The sequence below is a fragment of the Nannobrachium achirus genome, assembly GCF_963921795.1.
Source record: "Nannobrachium achirus genome assembly, chromosome: 3".
Taxonomy (NCBI): domain Eukaryota; kingdom Metazoa; phylum Chordata; class Actinopteri; order Myctophiformes; family Myctophidae; genus Nannobrachium; species Nannobrachium achirus.
The window spans coordinates 33733462-33760667 of NC_137812.1; the positions used below are offsets into that span (position 1 = coordinate 33733462).

Here is a 27206-nt window from a genome sequence, read left to right on the forward strand (position 1 = left end):
ACACACCCAGAAACACATCAGATTGATTGATTGACTGAAGACTATTAGAAGTTTGCATAGGAAAAGGTACCGTTTCATTACAGTACAGTTCACTGGTAAAAGGTCAACTAAAAGGAAATCCAAGAAAGCCTTTAGGCTTATTTACATAGGAAACGTTTTTGTATCTCAACATTGTATGTCAGACAGATACAGTATAACACTGTACTATGCAGAGCATATCATCTGTACACTACAGTATATAGGCTACTGTCTACTAGTATCATACTGGTACTGACGGGCGTCACACCAAATTCTGGGCCCTGGGTACAAGGATTCACTGCGGGCCCCCCATGAATGTTAACTATTGAAAAATAGCAGATATACAAGCTCACAGCGCGGCACCGAGTGCGCGCTGCGAGCTTGTATATCTGCTATTTTTGAAAAATCGTGAAAATGTGTGCAAGAAACCTATGTCAAGGACCCCCAAGATGATATGTATTTGGCCACGGACCCCGATCTCAAAAAATGTAGTTCCAGGGACCCCCAGAAGAAAAATTGAGTTAGACATGTTCGCTTAAAAAATACATAATATATTCAAAGATTTTCACAACTTTTCAAAAATAGCAGATCTTGCGCTGTGAGCTTGTATATCTGCTATTTTTCAATAGATAAAGTTATTAGGGCCCCTCCACCTTGGGCCCCAGTAAACTCAGTCCCACTTTCCTACTCCTTGTGACGCCCCTGGGTACTGATACTGGGGAGGAATGAGTGAGTGAATGCACAGACATTATTCAGGCTGGCTTGCCAGGCTAGAGGCTATTATGCATGTACTCTGTACTGCGTTACTGCCTTACGTGCATTACCCGAGATCAACAGTAGGAGGCAGCAACATTCCAACGCGCGCATCTGGTCCCGTACCGGAAGTTCAAGAAGGAAGAGAAGAGAAGAAGAAGGATTTCCATTAGTCGTGCTGTGAACAGAATTGGAACACAGCGTACATTTAAAGCTATGGACGGACGAAACTACGGTTCTGGTAAACAGACACATGTTAATTATTCGCTAACATTAAGGCTATATTGCAGCCGTATATTTAAAACGACTGCTTATGTAAAAATGCTGTTGCCACCTAATATTCGCCCACTAGCCCAATGTTGGTTGCTTTGTGTGGCTCGTAAACCACAGTGCAACATCTGGTTATTTACGCTGTATTGTAACGTTAATAGTTTATCATTGTCGACATGACTAGCGTGCTAACCAAACCTTAAGTTTCCATTTCACTGCGCTTGTCTTGAGTTGGCTTGCCTCAAATTCAGAGCTAAAGCTAACGGCTAGCCAGATCAACAACACTCGGATAACGTGAACAATGGGTGTGTTGCTAGCTGTTTAGCTAACGTTAGACAACCACTCTGCTAACTCGCTAGCAAGCTAACAAAAAGGCTCTTGTTTGTTTGTTAGCTGCTCGCTGAAGTGAAATTAGAAAGCTTATTGTATCTTTACCTCGTTAAAATGGAGTCACTCTGACATTAATAGTCTCTCTCATAAGGCTAATAAAATGGCCGCCACGTCAATAAACAAACATCAAAGCCAAAATATTCGATTCTAATCATGGTGTGCATTAGCTCTAGATGTGCATAAATATTGCACATCTTCTAGAGCTATTTATTGTCGATGCCGTTCCTGCAGGGTTACCCAGCATCAGCTTGGCCACCAACCAGCTAATGTTAATCTTGCAGCTTCATGAAAATGTGCCAGCAAGGTTGTCAAAGTGACCTACGTGGCAATGCATTCACGCGATTATAACATTATTCCATTGTGTTTTTTCCTCTTAAGGGTTCTCAAGTTGGGGAGGATCAGCTAACAACAGAGGTGAGATTAATAATGTCACGAATAATTATCAGTCAGGCCAAATCAAGTCTGTCACTGTCACTAATGATTGTCTGCATAGAATCGATGTCTCTAAACTTGAAACTCAGACAACAACATTTTGTGAATGAGCTTAATGCTGGTCCTGTAGGGAAAGTGAGACCTCAAGTACACCATCACCTCCAAATAATGTTGGTGTACCTTTGACGCAGCAGCACTTAGATTTTGCTCAACACAACAACAAAAAACATGTCACTGTAGTGCTTTCACCTTCTCACGTTTATGCTTCTGTAATGCCATGTTAAATTTGTTCAGCCAAGCTGCCCTGGCTAACATACAACTTCAACAACAAAATTCAGTCACCAGTCTCACTAACTCAAGTCATAGGTCCTTACTCTGAGAGATTTCTGAACAATAAGTGAAATTGTTTTTTCTCATCTCCCAACCAGGCTCTAACAACTTTGATCTGTATGGAGGAGGTTTTAAGGACTCGATGTCAGGGCTGGGAGGTTACGGAGGTGGTGGGCAGATGAAGAGGGGTCTCTCTGGGGGCTCAATGACCGGTGCGGATAATGTCATTGCAAAAATTAACCAGCGCCTCGACATGCTAACACAACTGGAAGGAGGGATGAAGTCATCTGGTGGCCGCACTGATAGGTAATGCACACATTTGATTTAAACCGTCAGTGGTCTAACTTGGTTAAGCATGTCCAACACGCTGATTCACTGAGTGGTTTTCTACTGATGGGGGCAATTTACAATGTTATTTTAAATGGCAAATTGTTGTACACTCTAAATTTTTTGTACTAATGTTTCCCCTTCAGCCGTGCATGCTTAAATTTGAACACCGTAATGACATACAGAAGTGTTAATATACGTTTTTTGGGGACATGGTGCATTCCAGCTTAAGCCTCAATCGTTTAAGAACATACATGGCCCTTTTTTAACGTACATTACAATTAAGGCCATATACTGCTTGTCCTTTTTTTACCCACTTGTTTTTTCTCGTCCTCCAGTACATGTGACCTAACCCAGTGTCCTGGCTTTAGGTTGCAGAGGTGATAAAGGTGTTGGTGTGGCATATCTGTGTCAAACTGAACATTAAAGACATTTGTGTTAAAGCTAGTAATTAGTGTATGGGCTGTTTCCTGCCTAAAAACTAAGGGATACGTCTTATGAAAGACACGATACAATGATGTGATTGGACAGGACTCTTGTCTGTCTCAATTTGACCAATTTATCCAACAGCTCTCCTCAGTTTCCTCTCTGCCATTCCTCCTTGCCTTCAAGGTTTGACCAACCCCAACATATCACACAGACTGGGGAGAAAATGTAATTACAGTCCCCCTAAACTCGCTAATTGCTAGTAACATTTTAATCTCCAGCTAATTATTTTAACCTCCTGCAGAGATGTGGTGAGATGAGTTGTGGGAAGAACTTTAGTTCTTTTGTAAATCAAATGGATGATAACTGTATGGTGTTGTCAATCTGGGACCTAAAGGGAGAGAGAAAGTGAGACTGGAGGTGAAGGAAGAGCAGGTGGAGAAATCCAAACCTGACTCCCTCCCTCACCCTCTGCTCTTCTCTGCCACCCTTCCTCCCTCCTTCCCCCGCAGGTTTGAGCAGTACAAGTCCTATGACTCGCAACCTTCCTCTCTCACCTCTTCCGGAGATCTCTACAGATCTGGCGGCGGCAGTAGCTATGGTTTTGGCGATGGCCGGGGGGACAGCATGCTGATGGGTCAGCGTGGCAGCTCAGGCTTCGGAGGGGGATTTGGGCTTGGGGGAGGAGGAGGCTTTGGTAGCTCCTCCTCATCCTACGGAGTCGCTAAAATGCGACCGGATATGAGGGACTCCTTCAGCGGTGGCCTAGGAGGAGGTTCAGGAGGTGGAGGTCAAGGATGGGCTGGAGCAGGCAGACGCTCCCCCAGAGGGGGTGGAAATGCCGGGGGCCAGGGCAATGGTGGAGGTTTTGGAGGCCGCAGGTCTGACCCCACTCCAATGGGAGGAGGAGGAGGGGGGCGGGGAGGTGGCTTTGGCCTCTCCCATCATTCTCCTGGAGGTGGTAGGGGCAAGCTCCCATCCCTCCTGTCCAACCGCATGTACCCTGAGAGTGGGGGATTCCATCAGGGTTCTCCCCAAGGGCCTCGCAACTTCCCTGGGAGGAATTTTGGAGGGGGCCCACAGGCCGGCCACCAGCGAGGCCGCAAGAGAGTCAACCGAGTAAGTACCTCCAGTCAGACTTCCCCTCCAGTACCAGGCACAAGTTAAGACCTGTTTAATTATATCCTTCAACCCCTCCAAAGACCGGGCAAACCAGTCTGACATATTCAAATCTATTTTCCATCTAGACCCAACTACCGGTATGCGGTATCTGCATCTCACATTTACGTCCCATAATGTCCTCCAGTCCTTGTTAATGCGGTTGGAAATGACCCATGGAGCTAAATGCCCCCTTTCTACCTAAGTGCCCAGGAACTCATCTTCATGTGTTTTCCACAGATTTCCCCCTTTGTTTTTTTTATTTGGGTTCTTTTTCTTTCACCCTTGGGTGTCCTTAGAATCAGGCTAGTGCTCGTGATCAGGAACTGCTCATAGAAGGACGATCGATGTATTTAAGTGTGTAATGTTTTGGATTGAATGTGATGATTGAAAGGGGAAATTAAATGCTAATGGTAGCTGGTAGACCAAACTGATGGTGAGCCAAATGGCGATCAAATACAGTTATCAGTAATGTATGCCTGTTAACTTTTCGCTGGGAATGGGAAAGTCAGGTAATGAGTTTCAGGTTATAATAACATTGACAGAAATTCACTATTTAGCATATCTGTTCAACTTGCCAAATTAGGTTACACATAGCTAAAAGTTAAACATCAGTCTCAACATGATCCTATCTGATGCTGGCGGCTCTTAGTGCTGAGACAGGCAGGGGTAAAGTACATTCATAACTTATGGCCCATTTCCACTGGGCGCGATAAAAAAGAAATATATATATATATATATATATATATATATATATATATATATATATATATATATATATATATATATATATATATATATATTAGTTCAATTGAAGTGGATAGCAGCATCCACACCACAATGATAAAGACAACAATGGCTGTAAACGATATCGTTTGTATCACTTTCCACACTATGATGCCAGATAATTATAGTTATCTTAATCGTGCCCAGTGGGAATGGACCATTAAAGTTGTTCACTCAAGTTGACCAGGCAAACATTAGTGTGACATTAGCAGCCAGGTTTGTCATAGCTGAAAAAATTGTAAACTTGCCTTCAAACTCAATTAATGCTTTATTATTAATTAATTATGCTTTTGCATTTCATTTCCTCTTTAAAATGTTACAGTACTAAAAAGCTAAAAGGTGACGAGTGTTGGATTTTAGTTTTTAGTTACATTTACAATAATTTCCAATGACCACTGGTACAATAGTTTTTGTATTTATTCACAACTAAGCACTGCAGTAGCCTTTAGCCACTGCACTACTCTCTATTGGCATATTTCATAAATTCCATTCTTTATTGGCTCTTTTGGTGTCTTGCCTGTTTTTATTTATTTATAATAATACAAAAAATGTTTCAAAGCAATTTGCAATGCCACGATTATCACATTTTTGTATCAATGGCTGTCACTTATTTTTTATTTACTGAAAAAGTCCTACACGCAAAGAAGGTGCATGAAACCAAGCTGTTACCATTCTGCCTTGTCCTGTTTTGCATTCTTCGCATGCATGTTTCAAGTCCTCATAACAGTGACCTAGAAGCCATTTTGGTTTCACTTACTTGCATAAATATTATTTTGGCCTAAAAGTTAACCAGTGGAGCTTTCCATTGATTTGAGTTTACTCCGGAACTTCATTCTTGTCCTGGCATGCAACTGGCATGAATTATGTTTCCATTGGTTGTGTACATGTTTGTGGATTAGACTGAATTTACTATGTGTTGCCCTGCATCAGGGGAAACCTCAGCGGGAGATTATGAAGAATGCTCCTAATGCTATGAAGAAGAGGAAGCCGACAACGCCTGCAGCCGATGAGCCAGAATCCAAGCTGAACAAGACGGAAACAGCGGGGACAGAGGCTACCCAAGGTACACATTCATACACCGATCGGATGAGCACTGCAGCCAAACATTCGCATTAAGCCCAATTCATTAAGCCCAATTCATCCTTGGTGGACATCTGTCTAGGTCTAGGACCTGGGTGGGCAAACCTATTAGCTTTCATAAGTTCAAACATTGAACTTAAGAAACCAAATCCATAGTATATTGTCGTTGTCGGGTGGAAACCTTGTATGTCCAAAACCTTTCTTTTTGTATGTATAATTTAAAAAATGATTTAAACTAGTGAAAACAGCCGATGAGGCGTTGTGTGCTTGTAGATCGGCTGTTCACCACTTTTGTGCGACGGCACAAAATTTGTTTTTTATTTGTGAAAAAAACTTACAAATTTGAAACTTGGTGATACAACGTTTCTGCCCGACAGTGACAATATGTGCGTTGAGATAAATGCATACCTGTATTGTGTGGTTTAAATATGCCTGTGTCAGAGAAATGTATGGTTTACATTACAACATTGTAATATACAATCTGTGAAATAGTTGGTATGTCAATGGAGAAAGAGTTGGTATGAAAAGCAATGTTTTAAATTTTAAGTCAGGGGAGGCTGTGGCTCAGGAGGTAGAGCAGGTCATCCAATTATCTGTGGGTCAGCGGTTTGAATCCCGGCTCCTGTTCACATGTTGAAGTGTCCTTGGGCAATACACTGAACCCCACATTGCCTCCAATGAGTCAGTCGGGATCAGCTTGCCACCATTGGTGTGTGAACGTGGGAAATGAGGACGCTGGGGTCACTTCACCTCCCAATGAATGATTGAATGAACCACTGTAAAGTGCTTTGAGCACTTTGAAAAGCGCTATAAACGTGCAATTTGTTAAAGTAACTTTTTCAATTCTTTCTCTGGTATAGTTTTCACTAACTATTCCACAAATATCTAAACACTATCAAACCCTTAGGTGCTAGGACCCATTTTGTCCCTCTCTTTTTGATCGGTACTTCTGTATAAGCAAATACTAATGACAACAGAGCTATGAGAGGTGTCACCAAAATAATGAATAAAATGACCACTGGACTCTGTCCATGTACCCTTCTTCTACCGGTTCTCAGTCAAGAGAAACACCAAATTTCAAATGCACATATTTCTCCAGCTGTGATGTATTAACTGTATGCTGGTTGAATGCTGATTTCATCCTGTTTGGTCTCAACAGAGTCAATAGAGAAAAATGGTGAAGCCAAGGAAGCTAACACTGCAGATGAAGTTAGTACAGCCACATTCATCATTGTTAATTTGTGTGTTCTTAATTGCACACTGTGCTCGGACTTTTGAGGCATGTTAAAGAATAATCTTATTCGTTCATTCATTTTCTAATCATCTTTTTGACAATATTGGCTATGCTTTTTAGTGTGATTTTTTGTTTTGTTTTTACAGTAATTCCTTTGTCTTTTCCACAGAGTAATGCGCCTAATCCTGAGGGGGAGACAGGTAAGCGCTCCTACACCCTATTATTCACTACATGACTATTCCTGCTTAGTCTGCATTAGATGTATACTGGCACACTTAAAGGAGTATTGTAGAACAGCTTGTAGAATTTTGACCCGATTCTATAAGTGTCTTTTGAATCCTTCTAAGGTTTTTTGAAAAACCTTTGTTTCTATGTCAGCAATCTTGCCAGCCATCGTCAAAGAAAAGGTCCTTTTCACTTAACTGGAGCTCAGTTAGTCTGTTCTTGAGAGACTACTCTGTCAGTGGTTCTCAAACCTTTTCATGTGAAAGACCCCCAAAATGATATGTATTTGGCCATGGACCTCCATCTCAAAATATCTAGTTCCAGGGACCACCCAGGAGCAAAATTTGAGTTACAAACATTTGCTTTAAAAATAACATATATTCAAAGATTTGCTCAAATTTTTTGCTTTAACTTTTTCAAAAATAGATCTACAAGCTTGTGCTTGCCGCGCTGTGAGCTTGTATATCTGCTATTTTTCAATAGTTAAAGCATTCAATAATTCTAGGCCTAAATGGTTAAGGTAATAAAGCACTCATTTTTTAAGTGTCCTACGGTATATGTAACCATGCCTTCCAACAGCTCCACCTGTCCAGGAAGAGAACTCTAAGTCAAAGAAGAAGCCACAGGGTAAATGGACCCCAACCCATGGTCAGGAAAGAAACCCCAAACTAAGGAGGAAGAGGGGCTACGTGGAAAGGTGAGATCATATTTTAAAATGAAATTATGTTTTAACAAGTACAACTGGGCTTTTTTATGCTATATAATTATGCTAGTACCATCAAGAGTACCCTGATAACAACCTAAAGGCCCATTCCCACTGGGCCAGATAACAGATATCTGGAGATATTTCTCCAGATATTTCTCCATGCAAAGTGGATGGTAGATACAGATAAAAAAATGTTTTGCCACAGATAAAAGTATCTGTGGCAAATATCTGTGGTATATATATTTTTTATCTGTATCTACCATCCACTTTGAATGGAAAAATATCTGGAGAAATATCTCCAGATATCTGTTATCTGGCCCAGTGGGAATGGGCCTTTAGCCTCAATAAACCAGAGGGATCCCTTTTTAAAAAGGATATTCAGCAATATTTAAAAAGCATATTCAGCAATAATTTAACATGATGTACTGTAGGTCTTCCTACCTTGAATGTGTCCTTTTCACAGATGTTTCATTGCAGGAAAAAGGCAGCTGCAGCTAATTAAATGAATCGATAAAGATGCACTGCCATGAAAAAGAGCGTTTTTCACGTACCTTTGCAAAGTCGCTGAATATTCTGTGTTGCGCGCACGGGAGCATTCAAAAGATGCATGCGGTTCTTGTCGAATCGGGAAATATTCATTGTCCGACCGCAATGGTCCATTTGTAAGGTACAGGCTTCCTTACATGCGCCCAGCCCCTCTCCAGATTCATTTTTATTTTTATTTTTCCTAACAAGAAAGGCTGTTTGGGGCCTAGAATCAAAACATATTTGAACCATAGGCTAGCCATCAGTGCCATCCAGCATAAACAACAGTCTTCAAACTGGTCATGTGGCAGCGAATAAAATGAGTAACTTCTGAAATGACATGCTCCTTTTCTTGTCATGCAGAGCCATGTTTGCATGCTTGTTGTGTAAGTTCCGGTCATTCTACAAAGAAGACCTGATGACTCATCTTGAGAGCAGCTTCCACCAGGCCCACTTAAAGTTTGTAATCAGCCGAATGTCCAAACCCACCACAGACTTTCTACAGGTGAGACTTGACATAAATCCCCATTTAAAGTCGAGTAAGACCATACAATATCCCCGGGTCTAGAGCATACATTGAAGTGTCTGTACAGGTAGTTTTTTGCTTTTCCCCCCGAAAAATATTGTGATTATTTGTTCTAGGAGTATATTCTGGACAAGTGTAAGAAGACTGAGCAGAGGACACAGCTGTTGTCGAACCACAGTGCTTCCATTTGCCAGTTCTACAAGGACCAGGACCTCACTAGAGGTAAAGGCACCAGCAGTGATGGGCAAGCTGTCCATCACTGCTACTTGGAAACTGTCGTAAGCTAAGCTGCAAGTTACTCTCGATGAAATATAGCTTAAGCTACAGCGAAGCTATAGCACTACGACTCTATTTTGTATTTATTCTTTAAATCAACTTCATGAAAATACAACTTTCCACCAAAACAACAGGCAGCCAAAAATGCTCAGTTCGATTGATTATTATAAAACGGACTGGAACTGGAAACAAGCCCTCATGTCTGGCTTTTTGTGTCATCTTTTCATATACTTTTTTAATTAAATGTGTACCTTTTCAGGCTGTGACCCCCAAAAAGAACATTTAGTTTGACTTTGTTCCACTGATAAATATTGTGAAAATGGCAGATCTACAAGCGCACAACGTCTCGGAACACAAGGCGCTTTGAGCTTGTAGATCTGCTATTTTCACAATCTCTTTCCTATATTTGTCAATTTGGCCAATGTTTGTCTGTTGATATCTTTTGATGCAGTATTTCTATTTCTTTAGGTATTAAAATGTCTAAAAGGTCCTTAAATTGTAACTTAACTGTCATCAGTTAGCTGTTGACAAAAAAGGGCACTGACTTGTGTGCTGTTTGGGAAAGGTTAAGCTGCAGCCAGCAGTGGACAGTAACGCTGAGTAAATGTACTTGAGAACTTAAGCTATGTAGCGTCGCTACTGCCCATCACTGGGCACCAGTACCATGCATGTGGGAGACGATGGTTGTAGTACATGTTGAAAGTATTCTGAATGTTCTCACTGTGTTCTCTTCTGTAGAGATAGGCATGGAACACTTCATGAAAAAGGTGGAGGCGGCCCACTGTGCAGCATGTGATGTCTTCATTCCCCAGCAACATCATCTGATACAGGAACACTTGAGGTCCCCTGACCACAACTACAACCGAAAGGTAACAGGACTCGGGTTGAATGATATCTATAAGAATTCTCATGTTGTCATTGGAATAAATAACAATAGATAATTGCATCAGGAGTCAAATCCCAATTCTGATTTGACACCTTCAATTCTTAGTCTTTTAACATAACATTATGTGCAGACAAAATAACATTTTTTGCATTGTTTGCCTACGTTTGACAAGTTATTATGGTGTACCATAATGTGTTCACCCACATGATCCCCTGATTCACTGAATATTGTCATATAGTTAACTGATTTAGCTTTTCTTTTTGTTGTTGTTGTGCTTTGCCTGAACTTATGAGCTGTTCACAATGGAAGATTATCCTTTGTCAGACAAGGACTGTCAATGATGGACATATTGTTGGTTACAAGTCTATACAGGACACTATACTATTATTATTTAGCCAGGTAGATAAGGGAAGTCATGCCCTTGGCTGCTTGTAGGTTTATTTTGAACCAAACCTCATTCTAGTATATAAAGAACTTCTCTTGAGTCTTATATTCGCTACAGTGTAAAGAATGATATATGTAGACTGGGGACGGGCAGTAGTCTGTCAAGCTGAATAATGTTGAAACTACCGCTCCAACATTTGACCTGTGTCTGTCCATATATACAGCTGGGTGACCAGTCACTCCCACTGGGTGGGATCTTTGTTAATGACTTGTTTCTCCTTTGTATTACCAAAGGGCATGATGGAACAATCCAAGAGGGACAGTCTGTCAGTGGCTCGTAGCATCCTTAACCATAAAGTCATTGGACAGAAGTTGGAGAGTTTCCTCAAGGTATACGCACATTTTTTGTATTGTGTAAGCTTGCTTGTGTTGCAAGCTAAATTAACTTCCAACAACCAATATTGTATTATTTTATCACATTTTATACAAAACTTACAATTTGACACGTTATATTTTATATAGTATGTCTAATACATTTTTGATACACACATAGTTTTCATGACTAATCATGTTTTACTGGATTAAAATATCACAGTATATTTCAAGCTATAAACAATCTTCAACTTTGATTCTATTTGGCAGGGAGAGAATCCCTTTGCCGATAACCAAGAAGACCAGGATCCCGAGGATTCCTTGAACATGGAAGTGTCAGAGTTGGAGCTGACCAATGACAACCAGGCGGAGGCAGAAGCAGAGGTGGAGCCCACTGAAGTAAAGGCGGAGCCTACTGAGGCAGAAGCAGAGGTGGAGCCTACCGAGGATGAGGTGTCTGAGGAAAAGATTGAGGCAGAACCTGAGGGGGAGATTTTGTCAGAGGCAGTAGAGGGTGACAGGACGGAGGGAGAGGTTGGGCAAGAGGCAGTTGATGGTGACGGGATGGAGGGAGAGGTTGGGCAAGAGGCAGTTGATGGTGACGGGATGGAGGGAGAGGTTGGGCAAGAGGCAGTTGATGGTGACGGGACAGAGGGAGAGGTTGGGCAAGAGGCAGTTGATGGTGACGGGATGGAGGGAGAGGTCGAGCAAGAGACTCTTGATGCTGACGAGACAGAGGGAGAGGTCGAGGCTGTTAAGGGTGAGGCTGTTGAGGGTGACAGGACAGAGGAGGAGAATTTGGAGGAGGATTTAGGAGTAGAGGGAGTGGTGGAGCAGGGAGAACGTGATGATGAGGCAGATGAGGAAGGTTTTGAGATCGGAGACGAGGAGGGCTGTGAGGATGAAGAGGGAGTAGAACATATCTTGGATGAGGATGAGGAGGATGAAGGAATAGTGGCAACAGAGGTGGAAGATGAGTTAAAGAATGATTATGATGACGACGATGGAGTGGTGGTCCTAGACTAAAGTGACAATTTTTAAACATCAGTGTGAATTTTCTACGTTTTTCTTTTTTTTTTAATGCTGTTGGAATACCCTGTCTCCCCCCAGGTTTCTTACACACTAGTAAGCCTGAAAAGCCTTGTATACTTTTATTTTTGTTAAGCCTGAAAATCCATGTATACTTTTATTTTTGTTTATAGATTTCTTTCGTGCCTTTGTTCCAACTCTTTATTTTTGTTGAAATTCATTAGTTTAGACTTGTCAAGTGGTGAGAAATGTATTTAAATATTTTTCATTCACAGAGTTGACACAGTGGCCTAAACTTGTTTATGATGGTGATGTTGAACTTCCCTGGCTGTCAGTCAACTCTATACATAACTGTTGTTCCACCAGGTTTTCAGAAAGTAACATACCGTACGTACACTTTTCCCAAACATGTGAAGGTGTTTCGTGTTCAAACCTGATGGAGCCAATTAGACGAAAATGATCAGGAAAGGGGCATGCCACCTTCTGAACACCTGGGACTAACCGTTATGCACAGAGACGAGAGCGGTCACTGATTGTTGAAAATGTTACATTGAATTCACCTCATCTTGTGTTAGAATCTGAAACGGTTGTCTTTTACTTGTGGGTGGGGTGGAAACAGCAGTGAGAACTGAAGACCAGTGTCGATAAGTACAAATAAAGAACTTGTTGAATACATCAATGTTTTATTGAGTACTTTCTTTCCATGTCTCATCAAAGATGTAAAAGATGGAAACAAATCCTGTTTTTGTCTCCACCAGCCGAAGGCTGAGGGAGAGTATGTTTTCCCCTCCGTCCGTGTGTCCGTCCGTGCGTGCGTCCGTGCGTCCTCGCAGTTTGTGAGCACCTAATCTCAGTCGCCGTTGGCCCAGTTGCTGCCAAAGTGAGCACACACATTCCCTGGATGCCAATCTAGAACCTCTGCCCTAAATTTTTCAAATGGGCCATTTCTAGCGCCACCTAGTGGCCGTTGTTCGCAAAACACATTTCTGTGCACTACTCTTACAGATTTTGTCCAAAAATCCTACAAATCGGTAGGCAGTATCTCGACAGTCATGTGATCGACACAGATCTGTCCGATTTTGCATATTGCATCCTGATTGGCTAAGATTGGCTTCCAAAGTTTGTAGGATTGAGCCGTTTTGAACAAAATGCCTCAAATCACAAACGCAAAGTGCAATTATCATGAAATCGCGCACACAAGTTCCCACTAGGCCGAGGAAGAAATGCCACTTAATTTTTTTTAAATCAGCCTCATGGTGGCGCTATAACAGGCCGATTTGTGGTTTTACCTATAACTCCACCGATCAGTTTCAAACTTTGTAAGCGCACTCCCTAGAGGCTAAGGATAAACCTTTGCCCTGCATTTTTCACATCAGCCTTTTATAGCGCCACCTTTGGGCCGACATTTGTAAAACACATTTTTGGATATTACTCCTTGAGATTTTATGCAAAAATCACGCAAATCGGTACACAGTATCTCTATAGTCATGTGATCAAGTCCGATCAGTCTGATATTTCATATTCCATCCTGATTGGCTAATATTAGCTTCCAAATTTTGCAGGATTGCTCCGCTTTTGAACAAAATGCCTCAAATCATCAACGCAGCTTGCGATTACCGTGAAATTTGCCACACATATTCCCACTAGGTCAAGGAACAAATGCTACCTTTTTCACATTGGCCTGTTATAGCGCCACCATTAGGTAGACTTTAGCAAAACACATTTTTGGAACACAATGCTTCAAATCATGCATGCAGCGTCCGATTGCCATGAAAGATCTAAGGTGAGGAACATATGCCACCCTTTTTACATTGGCCTATTATACAGTAACACCACCAGTACGCACAGCCTGGTGGAGACCTGTGCTCTGAAGAGCACTGCTTCTAGTTTATTTATGTATTTATTTATTTTTTCGTGACAGTCTTTAAAAACAAAATCGACAATTGGCCACCAGGTGGCATACCTACTCCATCCATCCCAAACTACCAATCAATGATTCTGGCTAAACGATATAATACAATTCTGTGCATCTCGAGCTACCGTGTGAACAATAGACTAGTAAATCAATCAACATGTGTATATAAGTTTCATCCTTGGCAAGTCCTTGGCAAGAATGAGGATGGCCATAGTTTTTAACGGGTAGGCCAACAAGTGCAGTTCTCTTTTCTCTCCAACGCTCTGACTGTATGACCATTGACCAGATGTACAATCGTTCCACTCCAGTAAAAACTACTCGCTAAAACAAATGCAGTTTTATCATTTTTAAAGCATATGCTTCGCTGTGAGACTGTGAGAACCTCTCAAAACGAGTGTAAAATCCACTTTTTGCCCAGAAAATAAAATGCCCATCCATCATACGGAGAATAGTTATTATTCATTTAAGTGCGCCATCTACAGATCTGGACAATATTTCAGTGACCAGATCAATACAATAGCACTTTATTGACCAGATCTGTAGGTGCCGCACTTGAGTCATTCAAAGTAGCCTACCTCCGTCTGGTGTACTGTATGTAGGCTAATCAATAGGGGAAAAAGGTGAATTACTACTTAAGGTGAATTACTCCTTTGGCACTAACCCAGAGGTCTTCAACAGGGGGTCCGCGGAGGTACTGCAGGGGGTCCGCGAAATTGTTCCTTTATTAAACAATAAAAACATATTTTATGTCATTTCTTTTGCCATTTTCCACATTTATGTTAAAAAATAAATCATGATTCTATCCATTTTGAATAGCTTTAATACATGATTACTATGCAATTGACAGATTGTTGATATTATTGACATTGGTTCTTCTCAGTAATAAGTAGTAGGCCTAGGCCTATGTTTAGAAATGGTAGTGGTATGGCCACCCTGCTCGCTATAACTTGTACATGTTTAAAATAAAAAATATGTCGTAGCCCCGACCCCCCCTCCCTACGAGGTGGTAGGGGGTCCCTGCTCCATCTCCCCGTCAGTTTGGAGGTCCCTGGCCTGAAAACATTGAAGACCCCTACCCAGTGGTGCTTTGGGATTTTCTTTTCCGGGCAGACGGTCATTTATTGACGTCACGTGCACGCGCGTGCACACGCCTCTAGTCTAGAGGCTATTTAGATAGAAAGGATGTCAGCAGATCTAATGGTGGGAAAACAATAGTTTTCTAGTCTTAATTACATTTGCATTGTTACTTAAGATTTTATGTTCTACTTTCTTTTAATTCATTTAGAAAATACAGCGCTGCAGTAGGCTAGAGAAACACATATTTCGGGGGAAACCCCCTGTTTTGCAATGTAACTACTGTAGGCCTACCTTTGTCTTCCCTTTTTATTAATATCACCTAGATGTTTTTCCTTTGGTACTTTAAATAGCAATAATGAGGCAATGAAAATACCCCCTCCCCCCATTCACTGCCACTATAAAAACAATCTGCCCTGGGTATTTTGTACCACTTAGTAACAGAGCAGAATGGGGCGGGATTTGACAAAAAGTGAATTGTCCCCAGCTGGCCTATAGAGGCAGAGTATGTTCTATTGCTTCAGCATGTTCATCTGCCCCATTGAAATGCATCATATTATTGATATGTGATTGTATTAATGCCACAACCTGATTACTATTTGAGATTAACCTGTTTAAATAAAAAATATATATATACTTTTGTGAACCCCGGCGTTTCTGCCCGGCGTACAACGAACCTTGTGGGGAATTCATGTATTTAAGTGGTTCACTATCTCTAAAAACTATTTTCTAGAGCGCAATACCCTATAGGTGGTGTTGTTGGCAACTTTTAATTGATACCATTCATTTATACCACCATGTTACACCACCATGTTACATCTACAAAGAAGACATGCCACCCTTTTTACTTTGGCTTAGCACCACCACCAGCACCACCAGGAGGCCACAATAACCTACCTGACCTGGTGGAGACCTGTGCTCGGAGGAGCACTGCTTCTAGTTATATCCTCCGTCTGTCTACTTTTTCACCTCAGTATTTTTGGTCTTCACAGTTGATGCCTAGGTAATTTGTCTTGTAGAATCAATTCCTGCTTAGAACATTTTTGTATTATGCATATTTAATTTGCACATTTGAGCCAACAAGTAAATAAGCGTAATACATGAATGCAATGATAATTTGAGCATAGGTACTAGGTAGATCATACCTACGTGGTGGTATTTAGGACACAAAATAGGCCTATTCAGATTTTCAGATATGACAGCCTATTATAATAGGTCTAGGCTAGTAGTGCAGCGGGCTATTGTGGTTGTTACCCATCAGTCACTGTAACAGTGTGTTGCTATGGAGATGCCTGCTTGATGGCACGCCTCAAAATAGTTTCAATGATTTAAATGATTGCATCGTATTGCACGAGAGCCAGGGAAGGGGAGGGGAGGGGAGGGATTCAGGGCTAGGGGGGTGACGCTCGTCGGACCGACGGACGCCGTGCGTGTGACGTCACCCACGTCGTCGAACGGAACGGGACTGTTTGTTCTGGATTCTGACTGGGGCGAGGAGAGGAGGAAGATCTGCGCGCGCTGACAACCGACCCAAGAAGGTAAAAAGTGGCCTATTCGGACGTGTTTTTCAGACAACGGCGACACACAAAACGAACGCGCGTGAGCCCGGGAGCCGGACGAGACGCTCGCAGCGCGTGTCGGCGGCGTATTTCACACGCTGTCAGTGTGGACGCCAGTGACAAGCGGAGCATGAGCTGTGTGTGTCTCCAGTCCGCAGGCCTCGCAGCGACCGGTGCGGGCAGCAGCACCACGGCAACACCAAATGTGTCTTTATCAACCCTAGGCTGTAGAGCTTTTGCATTTGTCGCAACGCGGTGGCTGTCGTATTTGTAGCGCACTAACGGTCGCGTTGAGGTCGCTCTCGGCCGCACGGGGCATTCCGTGTTGTCAGTGTGCGCACGTTGGGGCTGCAGGGACGGGACGGGGCATCACGCTTAGCCTCGGTTAGCTGCTAGGTTGTTTGTTTGTAGCCTCCGTAGGCCGTATTCGTGACATAAGTTACGTCTTCCCAGGAGCGTAGTGTACGCACGGCGGCTCAGGAGCACACACGAGATGCGACGTATGTTGTTTTCGAGAATAGCAGCCCCGTTTCAAGTTGTATTCTGAAAGGCCGTTTACGTGCGGAGCTGTCAACTCGTCTCGTCTGCTGACACTAGGCAGCGGACATGGCGACACACACACACCGCTGCTGGAAGGTTAGCAAAGCAAAGGTGCACTTCGGAAATTATACGCTCACCGTTGCATAATGAGTCGAGCGATATTGTGTGTTCCTTGTGTTTTCGGGTTGTACATGGCTGACAGATAAAGGCTGCAACATGTACGTCTCAAGGCGAAATACATAGGCTACTAATCGTATGAATTGTTTTAAAGGGGCCTAGGGCTGCATACATGTTAACTCATGTGGAGCAGTTTATACGTGCCATATAATACAGCTAAACCTAAATCAAGAATTTGGAGAACAAGTAGGCCTAATAATTAGCATCATAACGTATTTCGTCAAAAATGTAACTGACATTAAATGGTGCGAGTGAAAAGTCCCCTTGATAGCATAGCAGTGAGTGCATTGCTTTGCATTCTTCTTCCTTCCCTGTTTTGTTATAATGGTGTTATTACGCATAATATCAGACAGTTTATCATCATTATTTGGATTGTTTATTAAAGAGCTGGAGATATGGAGAGTTGGAGACCCTAGTTACTGAAGAAGAAACAAAAGCAATGGTTATTAATAATAACCATATACTAGAGCATTAACATTTTAACAAAAAAAGCATCTTTAACATGTCTTAACATAGTTTACAACTATATATATATATAAATTACAGCATAATTGACCTGTAATAAGCAGTTTGTATGAGCAGTTTTTTAAATAACAGCATAATTGACCAGTAATAAGCCGTTTAGTTTTCACTGTTGCTACACTTAAAATATAAAATAAGTCTAAACCCATAGTCAGTGTATATTGTATCGCTATTGCAATATTTAGCATAACAATTGATATTTACATTTTGTCCATATTGTGCAGTGCCAGTGTGCACAGGCACCCTGTCAACTAGACTTTTTTTTCCCCCTGCAGGAAACATTCAGTTGGGTTAAACCAGGGGTGCCCAAAAGGTAGATCGTGATCTACCAGTAGATCACAAAGGCTGTGCAAGTAGGCCTAGATCACATGACATGCCCCTAAAAATATAATTAAAATATATAAGAAAAAAATTAACAGAACTTACAAAGCCCTCTTTTTGGCATTTATCACTTTTAAGGTGACTTGATTGATTGACATCAAGAAGGGCCTGTCAGCTCCCTTCATGGCTTCTAAAGTAGGCAAACCCTCACAATGCAATGCTTAGTTTTCAAGAGTGGGTAGCATTACAAAGAACCAGAAAACCTACCACTTCCACACATATGGGATGAAGACTTTTCCCCCCAGTATTTACCATTCCAAGTGCACTTGTCTTATATGTAACACCAGTGCAACTACTATTCCAAAGCCCCCTCAGATAAAACATTTTTTTTGGTCGGTAGATCATGTTGAGCATGTCATTTTAAAAGTAGCTCTCAAGTCAAAAAAGTGTGGGCACCCCTGGGTTAAACTATTCTTGTTTCCTCTAGCCAGGCATTTGTTAGGCCGGGCAGCTGGATGATAAGAGATAATTTACTGGACATATGTAATAAGCATTAATGTGCGTGTGTGTTACTGATTGCTACACCTACTCCTGTAGCGCTTGGACAATTTAATCAGTGATGCATTGGGTTGTTCCTGCATCTACGTATATATTAGTTACAAAGGAAACAGGTTTCATCATGTCATTAAAACTTTATGTATTTTTGTATTTTATTTTAAATTACATTTATGTTTACTGTTTCATCAATCATGATGCAAAAAAGGCACTATATCCATAAAGACCCACGTTGGATTTTAGCAACTCTGTCACTGCAACAAATTGATGAGTAATGTCATTTTGCAACGTGGTACAACTTTTTGCTTGCACCGATACGATGTGATTCAACTGTCATCCTTTATTGCTCCCATTTCATGTTGGACATGAAATGGTAAATCCATTGGTCTGTTTTTGGTTCTCATCAAAATGGGCAGAACATTTCTTCCACAGTGTGGACTGTGTGATGGCGTAGATTAGAATCTACACCGCCTGACCGCCCACAGTTTTCTGTCCAGACCGTTTCTTTTTCACTGTTTCGGCATGGTCCTTTTTTGCGACCGAATGTGAAACGGCACATGCTGACTCCGTTTGGACATCTGGATGTGTACACCTTTTTACAGACTATGGGTTTGCCGCTCTGACATCATTCTCTTACATCACTGTGATGTCAGGGGAACCACAGACTTGACATTACAGATAGCAGAGGATGGTTTTGATCCACCCACCTCTGGGTTATGGGACCAGCACACTTCTGCTGCGCCACTCTGCTTTACTCAGGGGAACCACTCTAACAGAATGGGTTTGCCACTCTGACATCACGCTCTGGCTTTATTGTGATGTAACAGAATCCCTTTTATACCCATATATGGAGTTCCCTCATGTCATCAATATTAAGCCCATATCTAACAGGACTTCATATGGGAATGCCCATACATGGAGGATACAGGATACATCGGCCACATAACACGCTAACAGAATCCATATATGGCCAAGACAGCCCATATCTGTGTGGCTGGTTCTACAGACAGGGATCTCCATGTATGGGCATAAAAGGGCATGATGTCAGATCAGATGTCATAGACATCATAGGACTTTCACATAACGAATAACTCTCACAGCAAATCTCCATAGACAGTACATGGATCTCCATATATGGGTACCAGGGGTCTCCATATATGGGTAACTGGTCCCGATATACATCACTGGCCAGATGGTCAAGACATGTCGCGGGCGAGGTCGATTGTCGCCCTGAGGCGTCTTACTAGTTTCTCTTCATAGCAGTAGCCTATAAAAAGAAAAGTAGTAGTCTTAAGTAAGCCACACACACACACATCGCCAATCGCTCATAAAAAACATGTAAACTTATGATTTTGATAGTTGTTGTGTTTGTATGTTTTCATATATTTACTGGACAATTTAGATTCTAGTCAAACAAATAACGGGCCATGACTAATTGAAACCTATTGTGTAAGTGTTGTGCGCTACTTGTGTGTACAGTACATTCACTATATTGTAAGTCTGTGCCTAAATGGCACAACACTTAACTCACTTAGCGCCGAGCGAGCCAGATTTCAATATGAATCTGCGCTTATAACGCCAGGAAATAGCTATATTGAATCCCCAAAATCACATTACATAAACAGGTACACGTGCCTGCGAATGCCACAGGATGACCACTAGAGTGAGCCATAGCCAATAGACTTTCCATGGTCCCATGTTAAGTCAGAATAAAAAACAAGGTTCAGGAGATAACAGGATGGTACAATGACATGCTCTCCATTGACATTCAATGGACAGGCCGCGGGCCGCCATTTGAGCTCAATACTGCTCAATTCGTGCTTGATCGTCTCAAACCACCATTGGTATGGGCATCGGAACGTATATAGATGCCACACAGAAAGTTTCCGAATCAAAATCCGACCTAGTGAAGCTACGTGAGGGTCGGATGGTTTGCATTGAGCCTAGCGGCTAACAGAGGCCTACGTAAACAGGAAGCTATGGCTTAAAGGTGACGTCATAATCGTATCCTTTTTTTTCACGGTTTTCATCTGTATCCTAGTCGAAGGTAAGCTAACCGTTCCGCTCCGTCTATCAACCCAAATTAAAAGCTTAAACAATGCTTTTATATAAAAGTCGCTCCGAGTCGCTCGGCACTAAACGCCATCATTAGTTAGTCGCCCCGAAAGTCGCTCGGCGCTAAGTGAGTTAAGTTCCTTGCACATTGCTGCGTTTTATTTCGTTGCGTTTTCTAAATCCGCAATCCACGGAAAAAAAGTGTCCAAAATAAATTATACAGACAAATCAATGGGCGGTGTGCAAACGTGATTGACATAACGTGAGGTAATTTCTTTCTTTTACATGCTCCGAAATTCGCTCCGATATTCAGCCGAAAAAACGCAGCAATGTGCAAGGACCTTTACACAAGATAACCTCCTGTAACCTTGAACATCCTCCACATAATGGTGATCTCTTACTTCTTTGGCCAGTGTATTTGTAAATCTGACATGTTTGGCGTCAACTATTTAGACAAACAAGTTTGTTGTCCTTAAGGTCTCTGCACCTTATCTAATAATGTATAAGGGCATGTCTTCTCTGCCTTGGTCATAGAACTACATTACCACTGTCCAGTGTGTCTGATGTATTTACTTCTCCTGTGAGCTCATAGAATAAACTTCTTGACACAAATTGTCAAATATTAGAGGGAGAAATTGTGAAAATAGCCGATCTACATGCTCATAAGTCACAACGCCTCGCAACACAAGGCGGCGTGAGCATGTAGATCTGCTATTTTCACAACAGAACCATGTTATACAAAATGTAATTCCTCAACTCTTAGTGCTCGTCAGGGTGGGGGGGGGGTCCCCAGTTAAAATATGATTATTTTGGGGGTCGCGGCCTGAAAAGGTTGAGAACCACTGCCCTATAACGACAGCACTGGTCATGATAACATGAAGCTGTAACCCCTGTAACAGCAGCACTGGAGCTGAATGATAACCCTATCGCTGGTCTTTTCTTCAGAGAGTCGAGCCAGGTGTGTGATGGCCTGAGGGGCCCCCCCTTTGGTCCCGCCTGCCCTTGCCAGGTCCAATTGGTCTAACCTGTCTGCGCAGTCACCGCAACCCACCGTCGCCATGGGAGACGGCCTGGAGGCAGGCAGCAGCCAGGCCCCTCCCCCTGTCCCACCCCCTCTTCCCTTCAACCCTGGAGCCCTCGAAACATGGAACCCCTCCAGGCCCAAACGACAGACCAACCAGCTACAGGTAGGGTCCTCTGTGGCTGCACCTTTCTGTCTTGTGCTTTGCTCAATTAAACCTTGTCTTAAAATTGTAATGTAGGTTGATTGATATAAGACGTGATGTTGCTGTTGTAGTACCTGCTGAAAGTGGTATTGAAGACCCTATGGAAACACCACTTCGCATGGCCGTTCCAGGCTCCAGTCGACGCCATCAAACTCGGCTTGCCTGTGGGTATTTTGTGTGTGTGTGTGTGTGTTAGTGCAGTGTTCCTCGAACTTTCAAATTTTCGAGATCTCCCCTTAACTCTGGCAGTGTACAAATGGAACCAAATGAACGCGTCAGGGTTCATTTGGTTCCATTTGTGGAACCAAATGAACGCGTCAGGGTTCATTTGGTTCCATTTGTACACTGCCAGAGTTCTGTATGGGTCAATTTAGACCCCCCTAAATGAGTCTCTGGAATCCACTTTGAGAAACACTGTGTTAGTGTGTATGTATTTATGATTCATGCACACAAAACCGCATGGAATACGATATCGATTATTCCTGCAGTAACCCCCCCCCCCCCCCCCCCCCCCCCCTTCTTACTCTTACTCTAGGACTATTACAAGATCATCAAGTGCCCTATGGACATGGGTACGATAAAGAAACGTTTGGAAAACAGTTACTACTGGAATGCCCAAGAGTGTATCCATGACTTCAACACAATGTTCACAAATTGCTACATCTACAATAAGGTAAGCCAAGAATCTCACATCTCAACATATAATCTCCATCCACTTGAATTAATTGTTTATGATGTTCTACAATTTTTAAGCGGTGTGTGTGCATGAATGCGTGCGTATTTCTCTGTGTTTCTGCATAGCCTGGTGATGACATTGTGTTGATGGCTGAATCTCTGGAGAAGATGTTTCTCAGTAAGATCTCTGAGATGCCACAGGAGGAGATTGAAATAGCTGTGGTTACCAAGGGTCGCCGTGGGGGCAGACGGGATTCAGGTACAGCTTCCCTATGACATTTCACTCATTTGTATTGAATTTTTCCTGTCCCTCATTTATAAAGGATCAAGCAAATCGACACACAAAAAAAGGAATATATATATTTTTTTATAATTTACTAAATAGATTGGTTTGATTAACCACTTAAATATACCGATCGATTCCCCACTTGGGCGAATTGCACCCTCGGGTCCTCCACGATGTGCAAATACGCTGGTCACATTTTTCTCTTGACTCCCCATCAAAAACGAATTTGGGAAGACTAGGGAGACCTCCACCGACCACTGCAAATGTGCCAGTTATATTGTGTACATGTAGGAGGAATATATATTTTAATTTCAAAGTAGCACTATTTGATGTTGTTAACTTAACGTCTTCTTTGTTGCTTCTTCCTTTTCATGTCTTCCTTAACCACATGAACGTTAGCATATCTATTCTGGGCATGTCATTATAGGCCAGGGGTCTTCAACAGGGGGTCCGGGACCCCTAGGGGGTCCTCAGAGTTACTACAGGGGGTCCTCCAAAGCTTTGAGTGATATATATATTTTTTATATTAACCACTTGAACCCTAGCGTCCATATTCTGAGAACCTTAGACAAAAATAGCAGATCTACAAGGCAAGCTCACAATGCCTCACGTTGTGAGGCGTTGTGAGCTTGTAGAGAAGATCGGCAAAGAGGTTTGGTGTAGAGGGGAAAAAGAGCAGACTAAGTGAAAAGTCAAGTTTATTAAGTATTGACAGTTCAAGTGGTTAAATATCTGAAAACACAAGTTGACATGAATCCAAAATACACTGATGATTGTGCCGTCAAAAAATGAAACTATATGTGGGGGTCCCTTCAAAACATTGAAGACCCATGTTAAAGGCGGACATTCTGTGAAAATAGCACATCTGCTATTGTAGATAGGGCTTGCGTGGTTAATATATTCTTCCTGTGTTCACTCCCACTGCATCCAGGTTCGACCATCAAGCAGGATTCGGGCCAGGACTCCTCTTCCCCCTCCTCTACCCCACACACTCGAGCCTTCTCTTCCCCGGCAACCACTCCCCAGACCCGTGCACCACTCCTGACGCCCACACCTCAGGGCCCTCCTACGCTACCCCTAGCCCAACCCCAGCCTCCTCGCGTGCCTCCCACACCACCCTCCCATGCCCCCCAGCTGGGGCCGCCGTTCCCCCTTTCTACACTGGACGTTCTAGCCCAGGGCCTGACCTCTATTCCCCCTCCAGCGCTGGCCCATCCAGGCCTCCATCCCAGCCCTCTGCCACAAAGCTCTGCGGCCCCTATCAAGGTACGGAAATAAGAGGCGGGGAGGAATGTGATTGTCAAAAGTCATGAGGAAGAGTGGGGAGAAGAAATAGTTTCTAGTAATTGTTCTTAAAGTTGGTTGCTTGTAGGAGATAAACAATCTGAAGCTTTTTCTACAGTTGTGATTATTGATCTGCTTAAGCCTAAAATGTGCCACACATAACAGTAGAGAGTCCTAGCGTTCACAAAAAGGCTTAGAAGCATGTAGACTACTCAAGTAGTAAGCTTAATATGTAACACATCAACTGTCACTTTCTTATTCACGTTTTGTTGTTTATCCTTTGACCCCTGTCTTTCAAGCAGCAGCGGAAGAGCCAGAAGAGGAAAGCAGACACCACCACACCCACCGCCAATGACCAGCTCAGCGAATCGTCGCCCATCTCCTCTGCCGAGACGCGCCCCCCCCGCAGAGAGAGCGTTCGCCCATCGAAGCAGCCCAAAAAAGACACCTTGCAGCCCGACTCACAGCACCAGCTGAGTGTCGGTGTCGGTTTGTTATTGGGAGGGACGGCAACGCACAAGTGCCAGGAGCAGCTGCGGTACTGCGCTGGCCTGGTCAGAGAGATGCTGTCCAAGAAACATGTGGCATACGCCTGGCCCTTCTACAAACCAGTCGATGTGCGTGCCCTGGGTCTCCACGACTACCACGATATTATCAAGCACCCCATGGACCTCAGTACCGTCAAGGTAAGCTTTCCAGGATGGGGGAAGAGCAAGGGAGAGGGGTTGAAGAAGGTTCATGAAGATATTTTGATGGCTAGTGGTGAAGTCATCAGCAAAAGACAGATAGTTCACCCTGCTGGCTCATCCAGTTAATGTGCTGGACTGCCTCAGTGGTTCTCAACCTGTGGGTCGGGTCCCCAAATAATTTGGCGGGGTCCCCAGATAATTGACATCGTTTTCTCTCTCAACAGTAAACAAACCAAAATAAAGTTTAAGTGAATAGAGGCTATCTGCAGATTTCTAAAGTGACAGTTTAAGGACTTTTTATTACCTCTAAAATGACAAATTAAACATTGGTCAAATTGTCAAATATTAGAGGCAGACATTGTGAAAGTAGCCGATCTACATGCTCGAGGTGTTGTGAGCATGTAGATCTGCTATTTTCACAATAAAACCATGTTATACAAAATGTAATACCTCAGCTCTTAGTGCTCGTCAGGGTGTGGGGGCCCCAGTTAAAATATGATTATTTTGGGGGTCACGGCCTGAAAAGGTTGAGAACCAATGGACTACATAACCACAACATTGCAGGTTGGATGATTATACTGTAATCAACATTTGTAGTCCTGGATATACCGGTACTGTAGTTCTTAAACATGATGGAGAGTGTGTGTGCACCTCTGTGTCCTTCCTCAGAATAAGCTGGACAACAGACAATACCGAGAAGCCCAGGAGTTTGCAGCTGATGTAAGGTTGATGTTCTCCAACTGTTACAAGTATAATCCTCCAGACCACGATGTGGTTGCCATGGCACGCAAATTACAGGTAAACAACACAAGAGACATGCAAATTATTAAGCAAATTACAATAAAGCATTGTACCAGGAATACTGCAACACATTTAATCTGTCTTAACAACACATGAACTGCCGATTAAGGAAGCAGGAAATCTTTTAAATTCCAGCTATGAAAAAAAGTTGTTAGAAAGCCCTGATGGCGTGTGCTTCCTTACAGGATGTATTTGAGATGCGCTTTGCCAAAATGCCAGACGAACCAGAGGAGCCTGCTCCTGTCCACACCCCGTCACCAGCCCTCCACGCCGCCCCCTCCATTCGACAAGTCCCGCCCCCCGCTGCCGTCTCCGAGGAGGACAGCTCCACCTCCTCGGAATCAGAATCCTCTGCAGGAGACTCTGAACACGAGAGGCAGCAGAGACTGGCTGAGCTACAAGAACAGGTTAGGACAGTCTGTGGTTCCCTAACTGTTTGGCTCAAGACCCAAAAGAGAAATTAGAGTGACAATAGCAGATCTACAAGCTCACAACAAGTCGCTTAGCGCAAGCGTTGCGAGCTTGTAGATCTGCTATTATCACTACTTCTTAAACATTTGTTTTCTAATTTATTTGACTTTTTATTGAAATTAATTAAATTACTTACAATTCATGAAAATCTAAGCTTTTGGGGAATGCTTTTTGAAAATGTTTTGAAATAATAAAAACAAATTGAAAACAAATTAAGGGACCCACAAAAATGTATCCGTGACCCACAAATGGGTCCCGACCCAGTGTTTGGGAAGCAGTGTGTTAGGAGATGGAATGTGGTTGTGGATGGAGGGAGACGAGAAAGGACATTTGGGTGGGCAAACTAATCAAGGCTGCACCATAATGGCTAAAAGGATAAATACACAATAAAATCCTGCTAGATGGTAGACAATATTTCAGTATAAACTGAATACCCTGATTAGTGGTACATGAATAATTCTGTTCCACCTTTGACATAGCTGTTCAGTTCATCAGGCTGCACAAGAAGAAATGTGAATAACCTGTGTGCGTGTGTCTGTCTGTCTGTCTTCAGGCCCTAATGGTATGTGTATGTATTCCTGCAGCTCAAGGCTGTCCACGAGCAGCTGGCAGCACTGTCAACACCCCAGCCAAGCAAGCCTAAGAAGAAAGAGAGAGAGAAGAAAGAGAGAAAGAAAGAGAAGCATAAGAAAAAGACAGGAGGGGAGGAGCCAGTGGAGGCCCCGCCACCTGCCTTGCTCCAGACCTCCTCCAAGAAGATAAAGAACAGCAAGGAGCCAATCACCTCTAAGAAGGAAAGGAAGAAGACCAGGTAGATTTGAGGCTGATTTATACTTTTGGGGGGGTCTTCAACGTTTTCAGGCCAAGGACCCCTTAGCTGAAAGAGAGATGAAGCAGGGACTATATAGTGTATAACATTGTGT

At 42.8% G+C, this 27206-nt stretch overlaps 2 protein-coding genes across 7 annotated transcripts in view; both read left to right on the top strand.

Annotated features, from left to right (window-relative positions):
* Positions 1-936: 936 nt before the first annotated feature.
* On the top strand, positions 937-12130 carry LOC308282192 (uncharacterized protein; the record flags this gene model as incomplete). Its single annotated transcript, XM_080722537.1, has 13 exons — positions 937-1012; positions 1810-1845; positions 2292-2499; positions 3459-4065; positions 5821-5953; positions 7130-7179; positions 7374-7404; positions 8009-8126; positions 9024-9165; positions 9303-9408; positions 10201-10331; positions 11027-11122; positions 11375-12130. Exons 1-13 carry the CDS (start codon positions 988-990, stop codon positions 12128-12130), a joined length of 2439 nt encoding a protein of 812 aa, XP_080578663.1. The 5' UTR covers positions 937-987.
* Positions 12131-16607: 4477 nt separating this feature from the next.
* LOC308281826 (bromodomain-containing protein 4-like) overlaps positions 16608-27206 on the top strand; it is a 28333-nt gene continuing 17734 nt past the window's right edge. For 5 of the 6 annotated variants that reach the window (XR_013961873.1, XM_080722144.1, XM_080722146.1 and 2 more), the window contains exons 1-10: positions 16608-16660; positions 21797-22038; positions 22149-22241; positions 22613-22750; positions 22879-23011; positions 23970-24304; positions 24625-25008; positions 25681-25809; positions 25998-26219; positions 26868-27094. Coding sequence is in view for 5 of the 6 variants with exons in the window: in XM_080722144.1 (XP_080578270.1) it covers positions 21910-22038; positions 22149-22241; positions 22613-22750; positions 22879-23011; positions 23970-24304; positions 24625-25008; positions 25681-25809; positions 25998-26219; positions 26868-27094 (1790 nt within the window). In the remaining variant the exon portion in view is untranslated. Of the gene's footprint in view, positions 16661-21796; positions 22039-22113; positions 22242-22612; positions 22751-22878; positions 23012-23969; positions 24305-24624; positions 25009-25680; positions 25810-25997; positions 26220-26867; positions 27095-27206 lie in introns of those variants that run through there. The other variant, XM_080722147.1, reaches the window with a different exon arrangement.